Source organism: Anomalospiza imberbis, chromosome 26 (genome assembly GCF_031753505.1).
Source record: "Anomalospiza imberbis isolate Cuckoo-Finch-1a 21T00152 chromosome 26, ASM3175350v1, whole genome shotgun sequence".
In the NCBI taxonomy this organism is placed as follows: Eukaryota; Metazoa; Chordata; class Aves; order Passeriformes; family Viduidae; genus Anomalospiza; species Anomalospiza imberbis.
This window is the reverse complement of record NC_089706.1, coordinates 6457239-6476122: the sequence shown is the minus strand read 5'-3', so window position 1 is coordinate 6476122 and position 18884 is coordinate 6457239. Positions and strand designations below refer to the sequence as shown.

General features: G+C 57.1%; 1 protein-coding gene across 3 annotated transcripts in view; it reads right to left on the bottom strand.

Annotated features, from left to right (window-relative positions):
- The window catches only part of PPFIA4 (PTPRF interacting protein alpha 4), a 60066-nt gene that overhangs the window by 21295 nt on the left and 19887 nt on the right, over nucleotides 1–18884 (bottom strand). For all 3 annotated transcript variants that reach the window (XM_068173172.1, XM_068173173.1, XM_068173174.1), the window contains exons 2-9: nucleotides 12643–13507; nucleotides 4529–4630; nucleotides 4257–4421; nucleotides 3657–3731; nucleotides 2000–2095; nucleotides 937–1158; nucleotides 378–524; nucleotides 136–274 (exon numbers count right to left, since the gene is read on the bottom strand). In XM_068173172.1, the coding sequence (XP_068029273.1) occupies nucleotides 136–274; nucleotides 378–524; nucleotides 937–1158; nucleotides 2000–2095; nucleotides 3657–3731; nucleotides 4257–4421; nucleotides 4529–4630; nucleotides 12643–12879 (1183 nt within the window). In that variant the 5' untranslated portion in view covers nucleotides 12880–13507. The remainder of the gene's footprint in view (nucleotides 1–135; nucleotides 275–377; nucleotides 525–936; nucleotides 1159–1999; nucleotides 2096–3656; nucleotides 3732–4256; nucleotides 4422–4528; nucleotides 4631–12642; nucleotides 13508–18884) is intronic.

The window sequence follows — 18884 nt, the reverse complement described above, 5'->3', positions numbered from 1 at the left end:
CAGCCAGACCCAGATCCTCCCCTGATCCCAGCACTCCCTGCCCTCCTTCTCCAATCCCTTCCCTGTTCCCTCCGGTCCCTGGCGTCCCCTCCAGCTCCAGCCCGGCCCCTCCAGCCCCCGCCCCACCCCTGCCACTTGCCTTGGTGAGCGCAGCAATGCGCTGGGCCAGCTCCGCTTCCACCTCGGGCAGCGTCTCTGCTTTTCTCATTGTCTGCTGCAGCTTCTGCTCCGCCAGCTCCAGCAGCTCCTGCAGGTGCCGCGCCTTCTCCTCGCACTGAGGGACAGCAGGATGACTGCCCGGCATGGCCCCCCCCGGCAGCCCCTTCGGCCCCCCAGGTCCCCGGGGCGAGGGGACACTCAGGGCCCAGTTTCAGTACCTGGCGGTGCAGGGACTCCTTGTTGGCCAACTCATTCTCCAGTTTGTCATTGAGGTCGTGGATGGAGGTGGCCTCTCGTTGGGCTGCCAGGTACCGCTTCTCCAGCGTGGTGATCCTCTCCTCCATGTCCTCCTTCTGTGCCAGGGCCTGGGGAAGCGACGGGGCTGTCACATCCTGCTCTGTGACAGCATTTTGGGAACAGCAGGGCCATCCAGCTCTTCAAGCCTGGGACACCCCGAGGCTAAGGGGTGTGAAAAGCCCCCTTGACATGGGGATGAGGGACAGCAGAATGGGACAGTGATCAAGGGAGAGTGAAACCATCACAGGAAAACCTTCTAGAGAGGACACAGGTCACTGCCCCAGGTGTGCAGCACACCTGAAAGCCTGTCTGTAACCTCAGGGAAGTCCTGCTGGTGGACTTGGGGGCAATTTCCAAAGGCAGGGGCCTCTTTTGGAGAACATCCTGCATGCAATGGATTTCCAACCCCTTCCCAGCCCAGTGGAAGCAGCTGTGAGGTCTCTGCCCCAGGCTGGGCAGTGCAGGGGGACAGGGACTCACCTCTCGGAGATCTCTCTGGTACTTGCTGCTCATCTCCTCAGATTTGATCAGATCCTTCCTGGCAGTGCCCAGATCCTCCTCCAGCTCGGCCACACTGGCAGCCAAGGCAGAGATTCGCTCCTTGGCCTGGACCACTTCAAAATTCTGCTTCTCCAGGAGCTCCTGCAGCTCCACCACCCGCCCGGCCTCGTCGTCTGGGTGGACGGAGCCATTGGAGAGACGCTGCAAGGCACCAGAGAGGGAGGTGGAGATCAGGATGCTCCAAAGCTCCCAGGCTGTGGCACTGCCTGCAGCTACTCTAAGTGGGACTGTGGCCCTGCAGGGACTTGGTGAAGGGGTACAAGTGGAGACAGGGGGCTCTGGGACTGCCATCAACAGCCTCCACAGAAGCCAGGGATGGGGCTTTGTCGCCATTGAGCAGGATGGGAACAGAATGACTCCAAATCAAAAGATAAAGAGAATGAACTCTTCTTCTGATTTATTTCAAATGCACCGCTCTATTTATAGAGAACATCATGCAGACTAATTTCATTGGTCTTAGAGTAAAAACACTCACACCATTGGTGTGCAATGAATGACGCACGGTGGCAGAACCTATCTATGAACAATGTGAACAACAAGAGAGATTAGAGAATTATTTACATTCTTTCCCAACTGCTTCCCAGGCTCTCACCTGGTTAGAAAAACCCTCTCTTTTTCTCTCTGACTGAACTGAGAATATCCACAGGGCTTCTTACAGGAATGATGGAATAGGGATGGCTGAGGGCTTCCCAGAGCACCTGGTGGAAGATGTCCCTGCCCATGGTGGGGGTTGGAACAAGATGGCCTTTTAAGGTCTCTTCCCATACAAACCATTCTGTGATCTCTGGGAAGTAGAACCCCTTGGAGCACTCAAGCACAAATTCAGTGTTCAGAAATGGCCTGCATCCACCAGGAAGGGTATTTCCCATGGGGCTGGATCCAGAGGAGAGGGAAAACTGTTTTCAGCACCATGGAGCCAGCACCAGCGAGGTGGGACAGCCTCACTGAGCATGGTCAGAGCAGGGGTTTCCTGGGCTCTCACCTTCCATGGAAGCTTCGGTGCTGGTTCCTTGGGCTCCCTCTCATCGCGCTCGCCCGCTGCAGGCTCCCGGCTGGAGCCTTGCTGCAGAGCTGCCACCTGCACGGGAACAGGGACTCAGCAGTGGGGGACAGCAGCAGGTGAGGCCAGTCCTGCTGCACCCAGGGCTGCACCAGCTTCCTGCCAGGGTCCTGCTTGTGGCTGGGGGGCACCCGGAGGGAGCGGGTGAGAAACAGCCCTGAGCTGGCACTGCTGGGGTCACACCTGGAATCCTGGGGGCAGCTCTGGGCCTCTCAGTTCAGGAAGGACACTGAGGGGCTGGAGCATGTTTAGGGAAGGAAACAGAGCTGGGGAAGGGTCTGGAGCACCAGGAATGGCTGAGGCAGCTGGGGGTACTCAGCCTGGACAAAAAGAGGCTCAGGGGCCCTTCTGGCTCTGCACAACTCCCTGACATGAGGGGAGAGCCAGGGTGGGGGGCGGTCAGGCTCTGCTCCCAGGGAACAAAGGGACAGGACAAGAAAAAATGGCCTCAAGCTGTGCCAGGGGAGGGTCAGGTTGGACATCAGGAAAAAAATTTTCCCTGAAAGGATGGTCAGGCCCTGGCACAACTACCCAGGGCAGTGATGGAGTCACCATCATTGGAAGTGCTCAAAAAACAAGTGGACATGGAACTTCACAATATTGTTCAGTGGGCATGGGGGTGTTTGGTCAAATATTGGAGGCTTTTCCAGCTTTAATGATTCCATGATTCTAAGAGAGTGGAAGTCAGAGATGCTGGGAAAGCTCAGCACTGAGGGAGGTTTTCCTGGTGAGCCCTGGATGCCAGGGCTCCTTCCCAGCTCATTTCACTGATTTACAGCCAGACAGATTCTGAACCCAGTGCAACAGGAGCAGGGGATAAACACTGGCACTGTGTCCTGCTCTGATAGGGGAGGATGGGGAATGGTCCCTAAAAGGAGAGGGGCCTGGGAAATATCATGAGACTTATCCTGGGAACTGGAAAGAGGAGCAAAATTTGTCTGGCAGAGGCTGTAGGAATGTCTCTTTCCTTTTGGGAGTAGTGGCTGGGCACAAACTCCAGGAAGGAAAACAGAGTTCATGTCTCTTCAAGAACACTTTATCCCTGGACGTGTTCAAGGCCAGGTTGGAGAGAGCTTGGGGTACCCTGGGATAGTGGAAGGTGTACCTGCCCATGGCAGGGGGTGGAACAAGATGAGCTTTAAGGTTCCTTCCCACTCAAATGAGTCTGGGATTCTGAGATGACAATGGCTGGAGGTTGGGACAGCGAAGTTCCAACCCCAGGACTCCAACAGGGAAGAAGAAGGGGGATGCAAGATGAGGTGCTTGAAGCAGTGTGGTTTGGGTCTCTGCCAAATCAGGGCAAACCCCACGTCACCCTCAGCCCCCGGAATGATTCAGATTCAGACTGTTTTTGTCAGTGACATGAATTCCAAACAGCAAACAACAGGGAAATGTCACCTGAGAGACAAACGCTTTTCAGAATCTTTACAAGGTTCCTTAAATACAGACAAACCTTCAAATCAACAGCAATTTTAGAACAAAAGCCTTACATCAAACCTGACCAAATGCAAATAACACATGAACTCCCAAAGGTAATGGGGAGCATTCCCAGCCCAGCAGGTGCCCAGGTATCTCTTACCTGCCGATGGGCATCCACAAGCTGTTCCTCCAAGGTGGCCACTCGCTCCAAGGCTGCTCGCAGGCGCTCCCTCACCTGCAGGTGAGTGAAACAATGGGAAAGGCTGTTATTTATTCAGGATGAGGGTGTACAGGATTTAGGCATGCTCCCAGGCCTGTTTGTTGGGCTGACAGCCAGGCTCAGGTGGATTCACAGGTTCAGGATCTTCCAGCCCATCACGGGAGTGGGGGGATGAAGTTGTGTTGGAGACAACAAGCTAGGCCAATTCTTGGAAATCTAGGGCAAGAATAGCCTGGAGAGGTCTCCTAGCAGAGGAAGGAGATGCTTGAGGTGAATGAATGAGGAAGAACAGCAAAGACTGACCCAGGGTGTCAAATGCCATCACCCCGAGAGTGACCTGGGAGAGTTCCCTGTCCCCAACAGCCTCAAACCCAGAGGACACACTGGGCAGCCCTAGCAGCTCCTCATTGCAGGTTTGGGATATCCAAGAATTTCCTGCTGAGGGCCCCCATGTCACCTTAACAACACAATGTAGCAGGGAGGGAGTGAAGGGTTGGGAGAAGGAGCTCTGAGCAGGAGAGGTCCCAGAAGCTTTCCCACCTTTTCATCCAGTGCCTTGTGATGCTCAAAGAGTGACTTGAGTGCCTTGAGCACCTCGACCTCACTGGACACCCCAGATGGCGACTGGGCCTGCCGCTTGACCACGGTCATCCTGAGGGAGCGCTCATGCCGTGACACCAGGCACTCCAGGTGCTCCAGCAGGAGCTGCAGGGGCACGAGAGAGGGGCTGTCACTGCCAGGATGGGCCCGGCAGCCTCTGGGGTCCCGCAGTCCCAGGACTGAGGGCCTGCCAGCAGGGTCTCCAGGCTTACCCGGGTGTTGTTGCGCTCGGCTTTCAGCTCTGAGATCTCCTCCTCCCTCTCCAGGAGCTGCTCCCGGCAGGCGCTGAGCTCCCGCGTCAGCGTCGCGAACTCCTGCGGAGAGCAGGGACAGAGGATGGGATGGAGTCAGCATTCCAGCCCCGCTGCTGGACCTCCAGCACAGCATTTCCCATCCAGACCCAACCAGGGTAGCACTGCAGGGAAGGTGGAGAAACCAGTGGAGAGGCCCAGCCAGGCCAGGAGGGGATTTATTCCTGACTTCCCTCATGCTCTGGACAAGGAGAACACAGAAGCTCAAGATTTATCCCACTTGGTTTGATGTCCAAAGACACAAGAAACTGCTCTACAGCTGCAGAAGTGGTCGATGGCATTTAAAGCATCCCAGTCAAGACCATCAGCAGGTTCCCGTTCCCACTGTCCCCTAGATGCAGCTCCCACCTTGGAGCATCCCATCAGGCTAGAACTCACCACAAATCCACAGCCGGTCAGGATGAGTCCCCTGGCCCTCAGCCAGCCTCTGCCATGGCCTCAGGACCTGGAATCATCCAAAACTTCCTTCCAAAAGAAAGAGGTTGCTGCCTCAGTCTAGCATGTGGAGCCCCAGCGAGCTGCATATGGGGCATCCCCAGGTCCCGAGTCCCAGCTGGGAGAGATGGGGCACAGCAGGAGATACGTACGCCAGGTGCCACCAGCTCTTGCTGCTGCCACCACTTCCTCCAGGGATGTGACAGCCAGCAAGGAAGAGCCATGCCCAGAGCAATGCCAAAGGAATGCTGCACACCCAGCACATCCCTCAAGACAGGATGAAAACCACAATCACACTTGTGCCTGTGTTGGAGGGGAAGGGAAACTCACTTTGAAGTCCCTCGGATACAGGAGGGTTCCCTTTCCCATAAAAAATGAAACCCAGGCACCTGGGTGAGCCCAGGAGCACCTCCCATTGCTCCCAGTGTCTCTTCAGTGGTGCCAGGCCTCAGTGAGGTTTTGCAGCTGGGATTTCTTAGGGTGAGAAATGCAAATGTGGGAACGTGCCATGAATTCACACCATGTTCAGTGTTGTTGGAAAGAATTTTAACAGGCAAAGGATTTCAGAAGAAGCCAAGAAGGATTTGATGGAGCATTAACAAACCAAATTTCAAGAGGGGGCTGAGAGCTGCTTTACAGCATGAAATTCTTTTTCACTTTAATTTTCAGGTTTACCAAATAAAACCCTTTCAAACTGAAGCAAAGCATTGAGGCTTAGGCTGAACCAAATGCTCTGCTCAGCTCCAAGTGAAACCTCCTGTGACAGCTGAAGCTCCAAGAAATCCAGAGCTTTTACATCTGTTTGCCCCAGCCAGGTTTTCCCTCTCCCTCCCCCTGCCAAACCTGTCCCACTGGTGGGGTTTGTAGCCTGGGATTGGTGGGGATGGTGGTGCCACTGGTGCAGTTGAGACCTCCACAGTAGGACAGGACCTGAGCAGGTGGCAGTGAGGGGAAAGGGAAAGAATCACTGTCCCCATAAACAGCTGCTTTCCTGCCTGTCACCTGCCTCAGGCAGCTGCCACCCCACACCCCTGCTCCACACCCCTGCTCCAACATCCCTGCTCTGGCATTGCCCCAGGGCCTGAGGTGCCCTGTTCCTTCCCAGACCCCTTCCTGCCCCATCCATTCCCCAGGGCCCACTCCAGCCCTGCAGTTTTCCCTCTTCCCATCCCTTCTTAGGGACCACTCCAGTCTGACCCCATCCCTTCCCCCGGGATCCCTCCAGCCCTGGGATCACCCTTCTCCCCACCAGTTCTCCCCCAGATCTGTCACAACAGCCCAAACCTCGTCACTAACCCCTGCCATGCCCCATCCCATCTTGCTTTGGGACCATCCCACAGCCCACACAGGGAACCCTCGGCAGATCCAGCTCCACTGGGATCCCGCTGAGCCAGCCCAGCCCCTCCTGGGGCCGAGCTCTGCCTGGCACCGGGATCCCGGTGGGACCCGGCGGGCTCAGGCTCGGCACAGCCCGGCCGCAGGCACACGTGCGCCTTCCGTGGGTTATGCAAGCGCTGCCAGCAGCTCCCGAGCATCCCTGCGGATTAGAGCTGGGCTGGGAATGCCGGCGAGCAGAAAGCAGCAGGGAGATGTGCCAGAGAGGTGCCCATGTGTGGCAAGCACATTTCTCTCTCTCTCTCTCAGGATTTTTCATAGAGGTGCACAGGGAGACAGAAAAAGTAAACAATTTCTATTTCTGCTCCTTGTTTTTCCCATGTGGAATGTGTTTGGAGAATTGTTTACCTGGGGTGATTGCTGGGTTGGGTTCTGGTGAGGATTGTTTGAGCCGATGGCCAATCCAACCCACCTGTGGCTGGACTCTCAGAGAGGGTCACGAGTAGTGAGTGAGTTAGATATGGTAGGTAGAACAAGTAGGTATGTAGTTTTAGTATTTCCTTTTTATAGTATATTAATGTATTATAGCATAGTTATAATAAAGAAATCATTCAGCCTTCTGAACTGGAGTTGGACATCAGCATTTCTTCCCACTGGGTTCACCTGCATTTTACAATACCCATGCATTGCCACAGGCTCAGTGATCTGTCACTCCCCCAGTCCCTCAACATGCCAAGAGACAGGTGGCGGGGCTCCAGGAGCTTGGGAAAAGCGTCCTGGCAGCCGGGATGGCCCCAGGAATGTCTTCCAGCAGCCCCAGCTGTAAACGTGGGGGACGCATCAGCTCTGTGCTTTTCCAGCACCAGGGCAGGACCCTGCAGATCCAAAGGCTCTCTTCTGCCCTGCGGCTGGAAGGGGACATGGATGTTCTTCCCACTGGAGTGAACAGGGCAGGGCAGCGTGGGATGGGTGGGACAAGGCATTGGAGGCAGCAAGAGGACAGGGACAGCCAGTGCTGGGGACAGAGATCACCAGCACCCAGCCTCCTCTCCCTGCATTCCCTCGTTGGCCAGGCTGTACAGATGCTCCTGCAATCAGGATTTCATCCTGAAAGAGGGGATTAAAAGGGAGCAAATCCTCTGGAGAGAGAGGCAGCCCCTGCTGCGGCCAGCCCGGCGCACAGGCGGTCAGCGGGTCACAGCCAGGGGTGGGCACAGCACAGAGCTCCTGCCAGCCCTTCCCTAGGGTGCTCCTCTCCAAGCCCTTCATCCCGACAGGAGTGCCAGCTGCATCCTGTGCTCTGTGTCCCACATCCTGTGCCAGGCCTGGAGCACCCCGGGGCAAATCAAAGAGCCCTCGGTCACTGTCCCCCCTCAGGGGAAGGCTGCAAAAATGAACATTTACATCAAAAATAGCAACAGCCCTGCGGCGAGCCAGGCCAGCAGTGAGGTCAGCCAAGTACACAGGGCTGGAGTATGATGCCTTGGGAATAAAAAATAGGAATAAATCACTCCAGCACCCGCTTGCAGCCGCCTCCCTCAGCCCCGGCTGTGCCAGATGCCAAAGCTGCCACCTCACTCTGGGGGCACAGGTGGGCACCAGGCTAGTTGGGGACCATGACAAGCTGTCCCCAGCTCACAGCTGCAGTGTCACACTGTGGAGTGCAGCCTCCACTCCCATCCACAGGTGTGCCATGGCCCTCCATCCCTGCGAGGTGGAGATAAAGAGGATCCAGATGATTTTTCCTCTGCTCTGACCATGGCCAGGAGTCTCTCAGGCAAGGCAGAGGCACATGCCCAGCTCTGATAAGCTCTGGGACTAAGCAGGGACACCTATAAACAGATTAGAAAGTGAAGGAGAGGTGCCTGATCTCCAATCCAAGGGTGGACAATGAGACACAGCCTGGGAGTACCCGGGAGCCCTGCAAGTCCAGCAGTTCAGGAAGGGGCCAGTTTGAATTAAAACCAAACCTCCACCTTGTGACTGACTGGGCTTGGCCCCAAGTCCTGGGGTGAGAGGAAGCAGGATGGAGGGAAGGAGCAGGATGTAGAGATGCTGTTTTTGGGGCAGGGAGGGAGACCTGGAGCACCACACAAGGTGTTGAAGTGGGATGCTGTGGACTGGGACTCAGATCTTTAGTCAGCACCAGGCATGTTGGGGGTTTGGGGTTTTCCTCCTTGGCTGCATCAGGGGAGAAGGCACAGGGAAGAGCTGGAGGGAGGCCAGGAACCAGCAGCATGGAGATGGCTAGAAAAGCCTGGCGAGGCTTAGGAAGCTCAGGGGGAGAAGGCTCCAAGGCCTGTAGCATGGAAAAGCTGAAATGCCAACGTCCTCAGCCCAGGGCCCCCCCAGGGCCGTCTGCAGCACAGACAGGGATGCAGCGGGATCACACCACAGCCAGCAAAATTCCCTGTTTGTGGCAGGAGCACAGCTGCTGCTCCAACACACCCAAGCCTGGGGACAAATGGGCTCCAGCTGTAGGATCAACGGCATTTTAAAGCCCCTAATTGGAGAGATTGCTCCTGATGAACGGCAGGAGATGGGTGGGAAGGATGCCCATGCTGGGAAATCAGCACTGCTGACTCAGCACGAGAGGGAGAGTCCTATCCATTGTCTGCCCGTGTGGCAGCCCCATCACCCCACTTCTCCTTCTCCAGGAGTGGAGCAGAATGAAGAGAAAGCCCCAAATCAGAGACAAGGGGATAAACACAACCCCAGCAGTTGTAGCATGGGATTACACAGATTAAATCCTGCTGGGTAAACCCAGGGCTTCGACCATCATCCACCCCCAATGCTGGACACCGGCACCTCCTGGACCTCCGGGATACAACACTGGGGCTCTGCAAGAGCATCCATGGGGAATCAGTGTCCTCCCTTCATCAGGATGTGTATTTCCACCTGGGATTGCTCAGGGAGGAGCATTGTGCAGCCAGGCAAGCAGGAATCCAACATCTCAGCATCCATGTCCTGAAAGAGCACAACCAGCTCCAATGGCTCCACACAGCTACCAGATCCCTCCATCCTTCCCAACATCTGGAGATGCTTTAAGGGTCTTACCTGCTGAGTGTTTTCTCCCACCTGGGGCTCCTGAGGTTTCCATTTACCTGCTGGTCTTTGCAAGTTAACTCAAGATACGCTTTGAAGTTAAATGTGATTGTTTGATGTCAGGACCTGCCCCAGCTCCTGGGGGACCTCCGGGGAGTTTGGGCAGTCTTAGGGGGTCTGCTCACCCCAAAAAGTCCAGATCTCAGCTCTCCAGGCAGCCCAAAAGGCAGCAAAGGTGCAGCAGAGCTCCATGGAAGAAGGAACAGCAGGAGGTTTGCATGGCCATTGGCAGCCCACAGCCCTCAGCCCTGTTGAAATCTGGGAGTGTGTTCTCCCCCTGACACAGCTGGGGACAGGGACTCCTGCCAAACCTCCAAGCCATGGCAGGACAGGGAGGAGCTCCATCCCACACAGGACCCTGAACTGGGAACACATCTGGATGCACCAGGAGCCCTGAGTGTCACATCCCCTCGTGGCACCTGCCCCCAGGAGAAACTGAGCTGAGGGGCTGGGAGCAAAGCCAGGGCCTTGGGGAACTGCTAAGGGCACCCATAACCTGTTCAGGGCTCGGTCCTCGGCCACAAATTCCCTGCAGAACAGGGGGGCTGGAGCTGGAGCTTTCAGCCTGATTAAGTCACATTCAGCACTCTCACATGAATAAATAAATCATGTAAGAAGCATTAAGGCAGCTTAGTCTCCCCAGGAAATCGCCCTGGAGTTCTGCCTTTTGGGGGCTGAGGGATGCCCCCATGGATTGGGGGTGGGGATGGTTCAGCCATGCAGCACAGGCAAGGGGGAATGGGAGCTACAGGCAGCAGCGTCCCTGCAGCATCCCTGCAAAGGGGCTTGCCCTGGACAGGCACATCCCCTGCCTGCCCTAGATGCACATTCCCAGCCTGTCCCTTTGGATCCCATGCTGACACAGCAGCATCCAGCTGCCACTGTGCCCTGAGAGGGTGCAGAGTGCCACGTCCCCAGCTGCCACCTGTCCCAGCCTCACCAGGCAGAGCATCCCCCAGCCTGGCTGCACCCAGGGGACACTACTGATGAGCCTGGGTGCCCAATCCTGCCCTCAAAGAAGGGGTTATCCCAGAAATTCAGCTTGCATCCCATTCCCAATGGGGTCTGAGACACTGCAGGAAGCTCCTGGGTAAAAGAGCTCACAGAGAAGGAGGAAGAGGATGGGACAGACCTATGGGATGCTGCCCAGTGCAGGGAGAGACCCGCGCATCCCGGTCCCACTTACCTGGTACATGCACATGCTGGGATTAATCCCATTGGGCGGGTGAGCGCCTCTGGATTTGCTTCCCGTGTTCATGCCGAGCCCTCATGTCCGGGGGAGAGCACAGGGGGCACCGGGGGTCACCGTGCCCGGGCGCGGAGCCCCCTGCCCGCGCAGGGACCGCGGGAGGCAGCAGAAGCTCCGGGGAATTCCCCATGGGGTCTGCCCCAGTCACATCCCGGGGCCGGGGGGGCCAGAGGCGGCCCCAGCCAGGCACGCAGTGGGGCGCGGGCACAGCGCTGCCAGCGCGTCCCTGTGTGCTGACCCAGATTGCTCCGAGCACCCCCCGGGGCTCCGAGGGCCCGTCCCTGGAGCGGGAGCAGAGGCTAAATCCGCGCATCCCTTAATCCGAGATGCTGTGGTGGGGCGGGCGCAGCGTCAGGGTGACCCGGCTTGCTCTCTCCAGAGCGGGGAGCAGAGGGACCGAGCCCTCAGCACAGGGAGGGGTTGGTGAGACTGGATGCACCCAACACCTGAGAATGTCTCAGCAACTCTCTCAGGAAGGTAGAGTCATCCACAGGGACCCCAGGAGCTCCTGAGAAGCACTGTTGGGTGTTTTGCTCTCAGGATCTTGGGCAGAGCCTGGACCAGCCCAGCTCTGCGTACGGAGCACCTGTTCCCAAGCTGCTTTCCTCTATCCAGACAAGGCAGGGATGCAGAGAGCTGGCCAGCCAACAGCCCAAGCTCTGTCCTAGCTCGTGCCACCAGCTTTGATCCGTTTCCTGTGGGAACCCAGGACAGGGGGGTATTCCTGGGGTGCTCTATTTCCCATCTCTCCAAGGTGCTCCAAACCCCACCACCCAGGCAAGGAGGATCTCAGGTTTCAGCACTGCAGAGTTAGAACAGATGCAACATTGGAAGCCTTCAGCTTCCCTTGGTTGTTGGGCTTCTCCCACACCATATGCACAGTGGAGCAGAGCAACAGCCCCCCAAAATCCCTGTAACCCCAAGTCTGTGCCCTGGGACACTGTGCTATCCCAAAAGACCCCAAAGGGATGGTGGGTAGCTCAGACTCATCCTGCACAGCCCTGTGACACTGGACTCATCTACCTCACCCTCTTATAGCCTGAATATCTTTGTGGAAATCAAGACCAGGCCTCTGGAGTACCTGGAGAGGGTCCTGCAGGTGGAGGAACCAGGAGCAGAGCACCAGCAGAAGCCCCAAGGCAAGCCCTGATTCCCAAGCCCTGGGCTGCTCCCTGAGCACAGACCTCTGGCAGCCTCGCTGGCCTCTGCCCCTCTGCTCCCTGAGAGGTCCCAGTCCCCACCCTGCACCAGCTCTGCCTCCAGTGTCCCCTCTCAGGACCAAGATTGAGACACAGAAGTCCCATGGCCCCAATGGGAAATGGGGCTGATGGAAAGGAGCCCTCCTGGCAAGGGAAGGGGCAGCAGTGGGGCTGCTCTGCACAGTGGGGAAGGAGAGTGATGAATGGTTAATGGTTAATGTCCCCATCTAAAGTGCCAATGTGGGCTCCGCACTTCCTGACATCCCAAGAAGTTGACTGGAGGCAGCCAGCCAGATCTGCTGCCCAAAATGAGCTATCTGGTCCCCAGGTGCTGTCCCCCACGGACTGACTGTCCCCATGAGAAGCGGAGGCTCTGCATCTGCCTTGCTCTCACCCTGGGGTGTGTTTGGGGAGGTTTTGTCCCTTCTCCAAATCCATTCCCCTGTGGACAAGGGGATTGCACTCCTACCCCTCCTCAGAGACCAGCAAGGGTACAGAGGAGAAGGGGAGATGTCCAAGCTGGTTGTGGCTTGGCCTGAGAGAACCTACAGGATTTACTGTTGACATGAGGTGCAACACTCGTGGCAGCATCACCACTGCCACACCAATCCCAGGGCCATGAGCTACACCCCCCATCCAATCCCCTCGTGTGCCTCAGGGCAGGCTCTGCTCGTGCCAGGCCAGGTCCTCACCTGTGGGAGTGCCGAGTTCAGCTGCCTCTGGAGCTGGTCCCGCTCCCGGAGAGTCTCCTGCAGGCGGCTCTGGGTGACAGCGAGCGTCTCGCGCGTCTCCCGCAGGGTGTCCAGCAGCTTGTCCCTCTCGTCCAGCATGTTCACCATCAGCTGCTCGAAGTCAGCGTCCGCCTCCGAGCCCTGTGGGGGGCCCAGCGGGTCCCCCTCGCTGATGGTGGGCATCACCTCGCACATCATGGCTGGGCTGGCTGGGGGAGGGTCCCGGCGGGGCTGGGGGTGTGCTGAGAACAGGTCACATCACTACGGGCTCCCGGGGGCCAGGGAGCCAGCACGGGAGGGGACAGTGGGGTGTTCAAGGAGGGGGACTCCCCATCCCTTCCTCCTCGTGCTAAGCAGCAGCTGGCATCACTCCAGCAGGGTGCAGGGGTGTCCTGGGCACCAACAGGGTCCTTGCAGTCACCAGTGCCCCACTCGCTGCTGTCACTGCTGGCTCCCGCTGCCACCTCTCCTGGGTCCCGTGTGTCACCACTCTGGGGTCCCGTGTGTCACCTCTCCTGGGTCCCGTGTGTCACCTCTCCAGTGTCCCGTGTGTCACCTCCCTGACGCCTTTCCAAGGGGCTGCAGCGTCCGTGACCCACGGACTGTTCAGAGCAGGACAAAAGGATCCTTGAGGATTTGTCCCAGTGGAGAGCCCAAGCCAAGAGCAGTACAGGGAGGGTCCAGGGAATGTTTGGGCTGCCTGGGCATACTGAGGGGAGCTCTGGTGAGGATGGGCTGTTCTCCCTAAAGCTGGATGAGGTGTCACTGCTGACGTGGAAGCGTGTCTCCGTTGAGCATCACAGTTCTTCAAACACCCTGCAGTGACCTACAGCAGAGGGGACAGAGATCAGATCCCTCCTGCTGCCCCAAAATGCCCAGAGACCTGCCCAGCCCCCTCTGCCCCCCATCAAGCCCTCGAGAGCTGCACCAGGTGGGATCAGCACCCACATGAATGGGCTGTGCCGGGCTGTACCTCCTGTGCCCACTACACCAAATCCAGGATGGTACCAAGCTGCAGGAAACAGCAAGCCTGGCACCCAAAATCCTGCAACTGGCTTTGGCATTCACATATCCTGGGCCAGGATCCCACGCCCTCTGTGGAACTCCTGGCTGCCCAGGGCCCCTGTGGCCCCACTGTTCCCCAGCATCAAGGAATTTGCAGAAAATCAGGCTCCAACCTGAGTTTGGCCCAAACCTGGCAGGAAGTCAAAGCAACAAATGAGTTGAATGATTGGATTAATGTTCCTCCCTCCTCCAGACTGATGTGCTGGGCCCAGCTGTTCAGTGACAACTGAACTCCAGCACATCCTCCCTTGGTCAAAGCTGTCCCAGGGGATGGAGGGAGCAGCATCCTCAAATTCCTGCCCAAGCACAAGCACCACAGATGAGAGGCTGGAGGGAAGACGCAGAGCTGACATTTGGGCAATATAAAGGCTGGATTAAAGCAAACTGAGAACCCAGCCCAGGGGTGATGCTGGAACCCACAGCCCCACCTTCCCTAAACCACCCCAGACAAGGGTATTCACAGTCCTGTGGGGGAACTTCAGCCCTCTGCAGCTGGGTGAGGGTCCCCAGCAGCAAGGGTGAGTGTGACATTGCCACCCCAGCCACTGTGGGGACCTGCCCACTCCGGTCACCATCTGTGCCAGGGGACAAATCATGGGCAGGGCTCGAGCTGAGCAGCAAAACACAACGTGGCAGGCCCAGGGCGAGGAGTGCTGGTCTAGTGCTGCTTCTGGGGCAGGCCCCGCTCAAGGATAGGTCTGAATATTCTGAGTCTGTGGATGCATCTGAGGCTGTGGCTGCCCCATCCCTGGAAGTGTCCAAGGCCAGGTTGGACAAGCCTTGGTGCAACCTGGGACAGTGGCAGGTGTCCCTGCCGGTGACAGGGGGTGGGACTGGATGAGCTTTAAGGTCCCTTCCAGCCCAAACCAGCTGTGATTCTGTGTCACTTCCCCTTAAATTCTCCCCCCACACACGGATAAAAAGGACCTGCACACAGGCATGGGCCAGAGCAGCCTGTTCTGGCCCTTTGGGCTGAGATGAAAGCTCTTGTGCCCAACAGCTCAATGGCACTGCAGGGACCTGCCTGATGAAAGGTGACACTTGTGAAGAGGTGCCTTTGTCACACCAGACACTGCCAGGACGGGGGAATCAGAACTCTGCTCTTTGGATGACATTGGCTCATCAGCTGAGGGGAAGTTTGACACAAAAAACTCTCTAAAAATAGAGAGGCTCTGGCAAAAGCAGCAGCCCCTCACTGTGCATCCTGTGTGATGCTGAGTGCCAGTTCTCAGGGGACAGAGGACAGGGCTGTCCCACAGGTGGTGTCCTCCCCTCCCTTCACAGATTGGATCCTCAAGTGGGATAAAACCTGTTGTGGACGTGTAACGCTGTCCTGAAGCTTTGGGAGCTGTTCACACTCCATCCTGGCTGTTGGGATGTGGATGACCAGGGTAACTGTGGATTCATGGGATAACTGCACTGAGGACATCCCATCCCTGCGGCATCCCACAAAAACAAGGCTGGTGGAGCAAAAGGCACAGAGTGAGGGACCATTCCAGCCCCTGCTCTCCTTGGGTCGAGTTGGACATGAGCCTCATCCCTGTAATTATGCAGGGAAAATGCTTTCCAGTTCGATGGCCCCTAATGAACAGCCACAGGCATGTGGCTCCCTGCCACCTTTCCTGGGGTTAAGAGGTCCCAGACTCCAGGGAGGTGCAGGGCCAAGAAGAGCAGAAACCAGTCCTACCCCAGGGCTAAGCCCTGTTAATTTGGGTGCAAAACCTAAGTGAGGTGACTTGCATGCCCCCTCCTCGGCTGTGCCTCTGCCTGAGGAGTGAGCATGGAGAAGGAACATCCAGGCTGGGCAAAGTCTGGCAGTCCCTGAGCACGACTTGAATGGCAAAACGAGCCCCATGGGCATGGCCCCAGCCAGCTGCTGGTGGGGAATTGGGAGAAATTAGCAGATGAATTAAGAGATTTCAATCAAGGCACGAGGGAAGAGCCCTGCAAGCCCTCAGGGAAGGGAAATGCTGCAGGGAATGTCCAAGACATAAATCTGACCAGAGCGATGATGGGATGGAAATTTATCCCAGCTGCAAAGGAGAGACACCCTCACCATGAGGAGACTGCAGATGCCAATTCCAGCAGGGCCGTGGCAGCTTCCCACACCCCCATGGGGCTGGACCCACACAGTGCAGGAAGAGGCACAGATTTACATCCAAGAGCTGATTTTCTTTCTGCTTCCCCCATGGCTGAGCTCGTGAATGGGTTGTTCTGCAAACCTGCTCCTGCCCACAGTCACATCCTGTTATTCCTGTGTGCTTGTGCAGGGAGATGGGGAGACGAGCACAGCCGGTCCCTCAGCCTGGGGAGGGTGATCACAGAATCACAGGGATCTCCCACAGCACTGATGCTGGTCCAGGATGGACTCATCCCATTCCACTGGTCCCCAAAAGCCTCTGTGCCCTGTCCCTGAGGATGCTCAGTGAAGCATCAAACTCTCCTGGACAAGCAACTTTGGTGACCCAAAGCTCCTCTGTGCCCAGGGTTTGGGGGTGTCTCCACCAAGGGAAGTCACATCCCCCCCTTGTCCTGGACCACCAAGGACACAAACAGAGGTGTAAGGCAGGAGTTGCTACAAACCCCTGCAGCTGGAGCAGCCCTATGAGCAGGGTGAGACCTCCCACCACCACAGAGAGCAGCCAAAGCCCCCTTGGCCTGGCCTGAAACCCCCAGGCAGGTGGGGACAGCCAGCCCAGGGCTCTTGGGGCTCTCTGTGCCTCCCAGGACACTGTGGCACGGTGAGAATCCTTCTGCCAGAGGGGCCCTGGCAGGGAATCCAGGGGGATGCTCTGCCACCTCCGAGTGTGGCTCTGGACACAGTCCAGCCCCTTGTGCCCATCCTGGCTGGAACCATGGCAGAATCCAAGAGTGCACTCTAGTGGAATGGTGCACATCCATGGACAGACACTGAGCTGCCTCCAGCATCCCCATTATGGATCCATTCCTCTAACAACCACAGGAACTCTCCTACCCCATGGATTTGTGAGTGATCATTTCTGGATTCAACCACTGCAGCTTTCACAGCAACACCCAGAGTCCCAGGTGTAGCCCCAGCTTTGGGAAGGGCCAACAGGCAGAGTCAGGGCAGATGCAAAGGGTTTATTTGGGATGGCACGTGAAGGAGCCAGGACCAGGCTGGGTTTGATCCCTGCTGCCGTTGAGGCCTGTGGAGAAGGAAGTGAGTTCAGTAAGCAACGGGCAGAGGTGAGCGTGCAGGGATGTGCACACAGGGACAGGGATACAGCAGTATCCACGGAGCCAGGGATGTGCACACAAGCAGGAATGTGCAGGAAGTTCCTTTCCAGGGCCATCTCCCCTAATTTCTGTCCCACCTCAAACCTTGGGCTTTCCTCCATTCTCCAAAAGCAAGAGAATCTCACCCATTCCCAGGCGCCTCTCCCAGGAAGCCCAGCTGGAGGGGGCAGACCCAGGCTCTGTCCCTGCCCAGCAAAGCTTTGCAGGTCCCAGGCAAACCCACCCATGCCAGCGGTCACTTTGAAGGACCTTGGGGACATCCACGTGGGTGACAGCCCAGACACCCTCCACACTGCTGTGACTGCAGCAGCAGCAAGGGCAGAGCAGCTCTTTGCTGCTGGAGGTCAGAGGGGTCTGAGCTCGCTCCCAATTAGTGCCTGTAAATCTCAACCTTTCACAGGTCTCTGGGAGAACTCCCTAAATGCTTCTGCCTGGCTTTAGAGGGCCTTAAGTGCTGGGATAATCATCGGGTAGAGGCTGTGAGGAGACAGCTGGGAGCTGAGCAAACACACTGCACAGCTCCAGCCCTTGCTGGGTATTTTTAGTCCCGTGGGGCTGCCAGGCACAGGCTTGCTGGGAGCAGGTTTCTTGCCAGGGAAAACGTGCTTGCTTTACTATCCCTCCCCCATCCACCCCAAAACGATGCTTTCCCCCCCTTTTTGGGATGGAAAACAGCACCATGTTCCCTGCTCAGAGAGGCCACTTCCTCACGAAGGTGCCCAGACCTGGAGCAGCTGATGGGGAGAAGAGGGGTTTTGCCCTGGAGCTGATTATTTGCTCAGCACAGCTCAGCAGTGAGTCAGGCTGCCCGTGGGATGCTGGGTCCCAGGGAGCACCCTGGCTTTCCCTTCCCAACGAGGGCGAGAAGCACCCACAGCTTTACCCACACATGGAGGATAGAGACAGCCCCGTGTTTCCTCTCCACTCACATCCCAGCCCTGACAAGAGGAGGAGAAAAGCCTCGGTGGCTCTGTCAACAGGACCATCACCCAGCAGGCAGCTGGCAAAGAGGCTTGAATGCACTCCTTGGAGGCAACAAGCTCTCAGAGACTGATCATCCCATAAAAGTGTCACTCTGATCTCTTCTGCTCCTGGAAAATCCTCCTCAGCTGCCCAGCTTGGCTTTGGAAGCACAGAGTTGGGGTGGCAGCAGCACCCCTCACTCCCTGGCACAGGAACAGCCTCCCCTCTGCCCAACCAGCCAAACTCGGGGTCCAGCACCCACACTGACCCCTCTCTGACAGATCCAGGAGGGACCAGAGTCTGATGCCCTTTTGCTGTTACTTTTACCTTTCAGGAATCGTGACCCCAGGACAGGCTGCAAGTGTCGCATCCTGGCATTCCCAGCAAGCTCATCCCAAACACTGCCCCTGCAGACAGAGCCACATCCCAGCACAAGTCCTGCCCACCCTCACTGAAGTCAGACACCACTTGGAAGCAGCCAGGACATGTTGGGCCACCAATCCACACTTGCCTACCCCAGGGAAGGTCAGTAGTGACCCTCTGAGCAGTGGGATGGCAGAGTGGGAACATCCTCACCATCTCTACCAAGCCTCAGAGCCCATTTCTCCTACCCTCAGTGAGAGATGTGGTAATTAGAGGTTGGGAAAAGATACAGCCTCATCCCAGCCTTTCTCCCAGGTTCCCTCATTTATTCCCAGGATACACTGTGGCCTCTTGAGACCTCCAGTCCCCTGAGAAGGTCAAGGAAGATCCAGTTTTCCGTGGGGCCCATATGGTAACAGTGCTTCCAAATTCCCTAACACAGCCCCGCTGCCGGCAGGGAACTGCACAGATGGTCCCTGGCTGGTGCCAGGGGCTGCCCGTGGCCAGGACACCCAGGGATAACAAGGGAAATGAGGCATTCTGGCTGGAAATAA